Source organism: Vipera ursinii, assembly GCF_947247035.1.
Source record: "Vipera ursinii genome assembly, chromosome: 7".
In the NCBI taxonomy this organism is placed as follows: Eukaryota; Metazoa; Chordata; class Lepidosauria; order Squamata; family Viperidae; genus Vipera; species Vipera ursinii.
Genome location: NC_139521.1, coordinates 25,400,513 through 25,410,591, shown reverse-complemented (window position 1 = coordinate 25,410,591; position 10,079 = coordinate 25,400,513). Strand labels below are relative to the sequence as shown.

Sequence of the window (10,079 nt, the reverse complement as noted above, 5' to 3'; positions counted from 1 at the left end):
TAAATTTGTATACCGCCCTTCTCCCGAGGGACTCAGGGCGGTGAACAGGGCACATATAAATAGAGGATACAAAAATTAAAAAAAGAATTAAATAATCGCCCAGATAAAACAGTAACAATATAAAAACCCAATTAAAAACCCTAACTTCCCCCATCAGGCCAGGCCAGCTTGTTCAAATAAATGGGTCTTCAGACCGCGTCGGAAGGAGCGAAGGTCCGGTGCTGTCCGGAGCTCAACCGGCAGCTGGTTCCATAAAGCCGGAGCGCCCACAGAGAAGGCCCTCCCCCTGGGGGCCACCAGCCGACATTCTCTGACCGGGGGCACCCTGAGGAGGCCCTCTCTGTGGGAACACACAGGGCAGAGGGAAGTTGACGCCGGCAGCAGACACCATACCAGCTTGAATCCTGTTTTCTATTATTTTATCAAGAAATCAAGCAATATGTGCCTGTACTTTGTGATATAATTAAACATAAAGATTACTTTAACTATGATGCCAAAGAGGTATGATTGCAGTAATTCACTTCACAGTTTTCCCCCCCAATATTATTAAGCAATGAATGGAGAAGAGAATAAAGATTCTATTTCTTCTCTTCTCACATTTATATATAGAGAGCAGCCAAATGTAATGAATTCAAAACATTTAGGATTGATACAAAAATACAACTTAATTTACAGTATATAATTACAATGGAACTAACACAATTTTTCTTTTAATCAAATGATAAGGTTAATGTTTATGGTTATTTTCTTGCAGTTTAACTCAACAGCAAAACAACTTATTGAACTAGACAAATCATCTACAGTAGATTCTGGAGAAGGCACCTCTGGTATATCCCATTGCAATTCAGTTCAAAAGTATACTGATTTGAAGAAGAACACCAAAAAACGCCATTCTTTTACTTCCCTTACCATGTCCAATAAGGCTTCACAGTCTTCTCAGAATCGTCACTCAATGGAAATAAGCCCTCCTGTTCTCATCAGCTCCAGTAATCCAACTGCTGCAGCACGGATAACTGAGCTTTCAGGTCTTTCTTGCAGTGCACCTTCTCAGGTAATTATAAGTGGAAATCAAGGTGTATCATGGCTTTTTAAATTGCAGTTTAAAATATTGTCAAAATAAATGGGGTATAATTATTGAAATAAATATTTTTATATTTGTATTAAAGGAATCAGATCTTATTTATTAAAGGATAATCTTGAATTATTAAGTATTGTTATCTGAAGACAGCTGTTCTTGCTTTTTACATGAGGTTTTTTCCTCACTTTAAGTAGGTTATCTTTTAAATGTTTTCTTTTAAATGTTTTCTAGCTAAAGTTTAAAATAATTTTATTCCTAAACTAGATAACATTTAAATAATGTTAGTTACTTTAAAAATTGTGGTTAAAATCTTCCAGATATAAACAGATTGGAATGATTGTTCACCCTTCACAAATTGAGAATTAGAGGAGAATTTAGATACAGATAGTCCTTGACTTATGACTGTAATGAAGCCTGCCCATCATAGTCATAAGTGATGACAGTCATTAAGGGGGTGATCAACCCAGTTTTACAAACTTTGTTGAAGCTTGCTAAAAATGCTATTTGAAAGTGCTAACTCCAGTTAACATTGCACAGAGTTTATTTATTCTGTATAGGGTTGCATAAAATAAGAAATCATTTTGAAAAAAAATGATAAAAGTACATTTATTCATTTAATTTATATGCCACCCATCTCACTATCAAGTGTTCTGGGCAGCTTACAATATGATAAAATACAATATAAAACAATTACAGTATTAAAAATTAAGCATTAAAATTAAAACATTAAAAATAACCAAAAAGATAAAAGGACCATTGTTATTATTTATTAATAATATTAATAAATCTCATAAAGAAACCTCAAATATACCATAGCATTCATTTGTATTACATATTTGTACTTAAAAGTGAAACGTATATAAATTTAAGACTAGAAATAATTTATATTAAATGTAAAGCTAATATTTTGTTGTAAAAGTATTTCACTTTTTCACTTATGGAACGATTGGATTTTCTGGATGAGACATTAATTATGTTTAATGTATCTGCTGTTAATAGGTTCACTTTAATACCACAGGACTAATTGTAACCCCACCACCCAGCAGTCCAGTATCAGGACATTCATTTACCTTTCCACCTGAAGTCACTTACCAAGCTGCTTTTGCTGTAAGTGTAAGTATCATTTCACAGATGTTAGAATAGCTTTTATGGAATTTTATCTCACTTGGCACTTTCTGTTTGAATTCTGGAAGGTACAATTCCAATTTATTATTATTACAGCCAAAGGCCAACACATAAATTAAACATTCAAATAAAACAAAACTAAACAGAACCAACACAAGAGGACATAGCAATATGTTACAATTAATGATGTAATCAATGGGTGACCAAGGTCTTCCTAGTTTTACAGACAGTATAACAACAACTAGCTACTTTTAGAAAAACTGAATCATACCAACCTGACAATAAAAATAACTTCAATATAGTCTAATGCTGGATTAAAACACATAATAAAATTAATTATAAAAGATTATTAAAAAGATCTAAAATGTTTGTTTATGTTTCTGGCGAATCCCCAATGCTGCTGCGCAGAATCTAGCCACCTGTGCCGTGATCACTGCCTGCTCATCCTTAAGCAGCCACTGGAGATAAATACTTTCTTGAACGACCAGGATACCTATCAATTATGGGGAGGATATGGTTTTTCCGAATAGCTCTATAGAAGTAACATCAAAGGAGTATGTGTCCAATGGTCTCCACCTCTCCTGATCCACAGGAGCAGAGTCTTTCTGCCAATGGTGTCTTTTTATACTTGCCGTACAGGATGGCCAATGGAAATGCATGGCACCGTGTAAGCGACAAGGCTTTCTGGTGGTTTACTGACTCCAACTGACTAAGATACCTGGCAGGTGTAACTACATATCTATTAGAGTCTGGAGCTAGAAACTGCGGAACCATACCTAAGTCTGCTTGCCTCTCGATGTCCTCTACCCTTTGACGCAAGGTTTGTTTTGCTTGGTCGTAGTCCAATTTGAGAATTGAGGCTGGCAAGAAGCCTAGTTTGGCAAAGTTGGACTCGACTGCCTTGATCCATGAAGAGGAGAATTTATCTTGAAGAATTAATGGAGCAATGCTTTGCGGAAAGCAATTAAGCCTTAGCCAGATGTTTAAGGAAGCTATACAGATTCTTGCTTCAACTTTTATCAATCCTGTCTCCAGGCACAGAAGTGCATTTGGGACACAGTGTGGCATCTGGAGAATTGTTCTGATAAATTTGGATTGAACTCTTTCCAGTGGTATAAAACACAAAGCTGAGGGTCGGAGCAAGGTCCCATAGAGAAGCTGTACTAGCAACTTGGCAGAAAGAGGTTAATTGCAGCTGGAACATAGTGTCATCCCTTTGTGCAAAAAAATTTAAGAATGGCGTTTGCTGATCGTTGGCCAGAGGCAGCTGCGTATTCTCCATGGGCTTTTTGTGGTATGGAAGACCACCCCTAGGTACTTAAAGGTGGTTACCTGCTCTATTTTGTGGCTATTTAAATACCATGAGTACCATTTTGGCCTTTTTGCAAAAAACATAGTCTTTGTTTTCTCAAAATTTGTCCAGTTTATTATATTTGCAATACTGGACAAGGGCTCGCAAGGCTCTTTTAAGGCCAACTGGAGTCCTGGAGAGAATCTCAGTGTCATCTGCATAGAGCAGCACAGCAATGCTTTGGTCACCTATTTTTGGGGGGTGGTAATTTGGATTATTGAACCATTTTACCATATCATTTATGTAAAAATTGAAGAGCAAGGGAACCAAAATGCACCCGTTTAACCCCCTTTTGAGTTTCAACTGACCTCAAGAGAGACCCTTGCATATTACACCTAACCTTGAGGTATGTTTTGGTATGTAAGGCACGTAACAAATGGAGGAGTCTGTGATCAATTGAGGCAGCTTCCAGCTGTTCCCATAGCTTAATCCTTGTAACTGTCAAAAGCTGCCATGATCTATAAAAGCAGCGTATAATGATACAGGTCTATCTGTTGCATATTTTTCTATCAAATGATGGAAGAACTAAGCACTGATCTATGGTGTCTCTCCTCTCTCTAAACCTGGCTTGTTCTTTGGTAATCAGGTTCTCAAGATCCAGCCACTCCTTTAATTTATCTTGAAGGTGTTTGGCATAGAGTTTGCTGATTATATTTAGCAGACTTATTGATCTGTAATTGGAAGGGTTGTCTCTTTTTCCCTTTTTATAAATTGGGACCACAATTGCCAAGCCCCAATCTTCTGGGACATGGCCAGTGGAGTAAATATAGGTGAATAGCGCTGCCAGGACGGGTATCCATCACTCCACATTATTCTTTAGTAATTTGGCCGAAATGAAGTCAGCTCCTGGAGCCTTCCCAATCCTGAGTTGGCCAACGAGGGATTTAATTTCGGGCTCTGAAACTGGAGGCCACTCAGGTAAATCCTTCATTGTACTCTCGCTGGAGGGGTTTTCATACATTCTACGAAAATGAAGTTCCCAGGTTATAGGAGATATATGACAGACTAATGGGGTATAGATTCTTTCAGAGTGGCAAGCTATTAGACACCAAAATAAGGAGGAGTTCTTTTGCTTTGCTGCCACAATGAGCTGTTCCCAGGAAAACCTTGTGTCTTTTTTTTATTAAAAAGTTTTATAAAAGTTACAATACAAACCCACCCCCAAACTATCCCCTCCCCCACTTCCCAGAACTGAATACAGGGTTACAAAAATAACAATCAAAATCTAAATAACATTAACCAACTATATACTGTATGTAACCAAGTTCCTAACGCACTTTAACTCCCCTTTAACATAAACACAAACAAGATAAAAGTAAACATAATAATAAGAACATAAAAACAAGATAATATCCATATTATTAAACAATACTAATAATAAAAATAATAAGATATAATAAAAACTAATAAAAATACCATAAAAACATACTAATATTAATAATATCATTCTATAATTCATTCATAAGCTAGATGAAACTTTTTAGTCACATATTTGTTCTGAATATAATCTATCCATCTTCTCCAGATCGAAATGTTTTTTTTTTTGTGAATGATCCTTCAAATAAGCAGAAATCTTAGCCATTTCTGCCAAATTTGACACCTTAAGTGTCCAATCTTCTATAGTAGACAAACTATCTTTCTTCCAATATTGACCTATCAAGAGCCTTGCTGCTGTTATCAAATTCAATATCAAATTTGTTTCTTTAGTATCACAATCTATAACAATACCCAATAAAAACAATTGTGGAGAAAATTTTATCTTTCTCTTAAAAATCTTTTGAATAGTCCACCAAATTTTAATCCAAAAAGCTTTAACATTTCTACAAGTCCACCATACATGATAATAGGTAGCATCCAAACTACCACATCTCCAACATTTGGGCTGTAAATTAGGATACATGCAGGACAATTTTTTGGGACCCAAATGCCATCTATAAAATATTTTATAAAAGTTTTCTCTTAAATTTTGAGCCTGGGTAAATTTCACATTTCTAACCCAAATTACCTCCCAATGAAATTGGTTCTTGAATATTTTGAGCCCACTTTATCATACAATCTTTAACTAATTCTGTTTCAGAATCCAATTCTATTAAAGCATTATATATTCTCTTTATATGCGCTCGGTTTTGATCTTTAATTTGTTTTACCAAATTTTCATCAGTTAATGTAATACCAATTTTCTGATCTATCTTCCACCTCGTTTGCAATTGAGTATATTGAAACCAAGACTGTATGAAATTTTCTTGTTTTAACTCACCTAATGATTTTAATTGCCAACCATTCCCTATCCATCTAAGTAATTCCTTATATGAAATCATATCCAAGCTCACACCCACCCTCTATCGCATGCCCAGGAATCCCCCAAATTGGTATTTTATAATTTAAATTATAATAATATTTTTTCCATACGTGCAATAAGGCGCTTCTTAAAATGTGAGATTTAAATGCCTTATCCACTTTTTTTTTCATAAACTAAATATGCATGCCACCCATATAATAAGTCCCATGCCTCAAGGTAAAGTAATCTTTCATTTGTTAAATTAAGCCAGTCACTAACCGCTGATAAAACAACCGCATCATAATATAATTTCAAATTAGGCACTTTAAGTCCTCCTCTTTCCCGTACATCTTGTAAGATCTTAAATTTAACTCTCGGTCTTTTCCCTGCCCAAATAAATTTATTAATACCCTTCTGCCACTCATCCAAATTGGCATCCTTTTTCAATATAGGTATCATTTGAAAGAAAAAAAGAAACTTTGGTAGAACATTCATTTTAACAGCTGCAATTCTCCCCAACAGAGATAATTGTAATTTTTTCCAACTATCTAACTCCTTTTGTACTTTTTGCCATAATATCTCATAGTTGTTCTTATATAACTTTTACTAACTTTTCTTTTTCATTCATAGTCATATTTTTAGATAATTATTTATCTTAAAACCAGAAACTTTCCCATATTGAGTTATAATTTCCATTAAAGCTGTAACCGATTGAGTCGGTTGAGATAGTGTAACAAGCAAGTCATCCGCAAATGCTCTTAAAACTATAATCATTCTGCTTTATTTTTATTCCCCTTATTTTAGTTGATACACGAATTTTAATCAATAAAATCTCCAATGTTAAAACAAACAACAATGGTGAAAGGGGGCATCCCTGTCTTGTACCTTTTTCAATTTTAAATGCATCTGTTAATCCCCCATTAATTATAATTTGTGCCGATTGTTGTTGATATATAGCCTTAATAGATTGCAAAAATATCCCCAAAATTCATCTTATCAACAACTTTCAATAAAAATTGCCAATTTAATTGATCAAACACTTTTTCAGCATCTAAAAATATCAGTGCCACAGGGACTTGGTTGTTCTTATCCAAATACTCTATTAAATTTACAATTTGTGTTACATTATATTTCATATGTCTTCCAGTTATAAATCCAGACTGATCACTATGAGTCATTTGTTTCAAAACCTGCATTAATCTATTTGCCAATATTTTTGCAAAGATCTTATAATCTATATTTAAAAGCGATATAGGTCTATAATTCTTTGGTTGGGTGGGATCTTGCTCCTCCTTTGGAATCAGCGATATAAAAGCCCTTCTCCAGGATGGAGGCACCACCCCTCCAGCCTGGATATTGTTAAATAATTCCTTTAATGGTTCTACCATCTCTGCAAATAATAATTTATAATAAGTTGCTGATAACCCATCTGTACCAGGAGCCTTACCCAATTTTAACTGTTTAATTGCTGAAATGATTTTCTCTGAAGTAATTAATTGATTCATCTCCTCCTGTTGCTCATTTGAGAGCGTAGGAATATGAGCTTCCTGTAAATACTTATCTATATCTAAAGCTTGTATATTCTCACTAGCATATAAATTTGCATAAAAATCTAAAAAACCCTTTTTAATTAAATTTTGTTGATAAACCTCTTTACCCTTATATTCTATTTTCTCTATAGTACGTAATTTCTGTTTTTTCCTTAATTGATAAGCTAACCACCTACCAGGTTTATTTGCATTATAAAAAGTATTATGTTTCACATGCCGCAAGTTAGTTGCAACCTGATCCTCCATTAACATATTAAATTGCTCTTTCAGCAAATTTATTGAATCCCTTACTCTCTTATCTAATGGGTTCAAAATAAGGGCTTTCTCTTTCAACTTAATTTCTTCTTCCAACTCTTTATGTTTTTGCATCTGCTTACGCCTATGTCTGTAATACATATAAATCAAAACCCCTCTCATATAAGCTTTACTAGCATCCCAAACCATTTCAATCGAAGTACCTTTATGCATATTCAAAGCAAAAAATTCTTTCAAATGTTCCCTACATTTCTCCGAAAACTCATCATATCTAAATAAATTTTCATTCAATCTCCAAGATCTTCTAATCCCATCTTCATTAAACAATTCCATCCATACCGGACTATGATCCGATAGTGTTCTGGAAAAAATCTTGACCTTTTTAACCCTAGAAAAAAGATCATTAGTAATTAAAAAAAATCAATTCTGGAAAACGATTGATGCTTGTCTGAAAAGAAAGTAAAGTCTCTGTCCTCCAAATTTCACTCCCGCCAAATATCTCTTAATTCCAAATCATCTTTCAAATCAAAAAAGGCTTTAGGCAATTTGGAATGATTAGGGGTATTTTTAAAAGTTCCCTTCTTATCCTTACATGAGTCCAAAACACCATTCCAATCACCCATCATAATAACAGATTTATAATCCAATTGAGTTATTTTGTCGTGTAAAAGCTTATAAAACTTTCTTTGCTGTTGATTAGATGCATATAATCCAATAATAAGAACTTTCTTGCCTTTTAACAGTAGCTCAATAATAACATATCTTCCTTGTATATCAGTCTCAATTAATCTAACTGGTAAGTCTTTTCTTGAGTAGATAACCACTCTTTTTATCTGGAGCAGATGCAATAAAATGTAATCCCAGTTGGGAATTAATCAAATACCTTTGATCTTTCGCACAAATATGAGTTTCTTGTAAGCAAACAATATCATTTTTATGTTGCTTCAGGTAATGAAATACTTTCTTTTTTGTGGTGAATTCAGGCCATTAACATTCCAAGTCAGGAACTTTGTCGCCATTCTTTGCGACCTGAAGCCTATAGAACAATGCCTGAAGATCCTCAGTTGGTCTCTTCGGTCTTACTCCTCCCACCGCCTCAATAGTAACAGGACCTTGTATTGTAGAACCAGAATCTATCTTCTGTTTCAATTGCTCCTTTTCTTTACGTTTATATGCAGCCCATGTCATTCTCTGTTCCTTTGGATCATCCTTTAACACCAAAAACTGTTCAGTAGACAGCCTGCTATGCCTCTTCAGAAACGAATGACATTGCACCTTCAGTTTGCTGTTTATCTTCCAACTTTTCTTCTTTTCATTAAGTCGTGGAGATGGTGGTGAACCTGCTGTCAGGACATGAATATAAAAATCTTTTGCCTTTGAAATCGTGTTAAGTCGATATCGTGTCCCTACATAATTCACCACCATTCCGATAGGTATCTCCCATCTGAACTGAATCTGTCAATTTTTAAGCTCCTCAGACAGGAAACCAAAATCTTTTCTCTTTCTCAAAATTTTTGGATGTATTTCTTTTAAAATTATAATATCCTGACCTGCAATTTGAAATCTCTGTTGATAAAAGGCCTGGATAATTGAATTTCGGAATGACCTCTTAGAAAAATAAATCACCACATCTCTAGGTAAATTTTTCTGCCTTGCAATCCAAGAGCTAACCCTAAATATTTTATCCACCTCTCTTGATAATTCCTCAGGATCACATCCCAAAACAGGAGCTATATCTTTTGCTACCTCCTCCTTCAAGTCTTCACGTGGGTTCTCTTTCAATCCTCTTATTCTCAAGGCAAATTCCATGTCTCTATATTGTGAGATAGTCACCTCATCCTCCGTTCTATCAATTTTATTTTCAACTGTAGCAATTCTAATTTTGCACTGTTTTCCACAACCTCATCCACACAATCATCTAAACGTTCAATGTGTGTGGTCAGCCCTTGGAGTGCGAGCAATATGTCTTCTCTCATCTCTCTATTTTTACTCTCAAAAAGATCAGCCATCTCCTCCTTTATTTGTTGAGTTGTTTGCTGAGCTTGAAGCTTCAAAGCATCCTGCAAATCCTTAAGTGTAAATGCAGGTGGTGGGGGAGAAGGTGGAGGAGATTTGGGTTTCAATGTGGATTGCACTGCAGGCTGTGTTACAGGAGAGGAAATTGAACTTTTAGAAACAACAGGAATTCCCTGCCATCTTGAAGCCATTTCCCCACTTGTTAAAATTCACTTTCCCTTATCACTTTCACTTTCCCTCTGCACTTTAAGATAAAGTCCCAGAAAAAACTTTAAAAACTCTCAAATAGACAAAAATCCAATATGTTACTCAAACTTTGTTACAAAATATCTCTTTCTTCACGCTTTGTTCTTTCAAAAAACAAAAGAAAAACATTCCAGCGCCATCTTTTCCCTTTCAAAATCAAATTAGGGTATGGAGAAAATT

At 34.9% G+C, this 10,079-nt stretch overlaps 1 protein-coding gene across 1 annotated transcript in view; it reads left to right on the top strand.

The window, feature by feature from the left end:
• The window catches only part of SH3RF1 (SH3 domain containing ring finger 1), a 172,824-nt gene that overhangs the window by 71,226 nt on the left and 91,519 nt on the right, over positions 1–10,079 (top strand). Inside the window, exons 5-6 of the mRNA XM_083367282.1 lie at positions 755–1,051; positions 2,078–2,185. Of these exons, the coding sequence (XP_083223408.1) occupies positions 755–1,051; positions 2,078–2,185 (405 nt within the window). The remainder of the gene's footprint in view (positions 1–754; positions 1,052–2,077; positions 2,186–10,079) is intronic.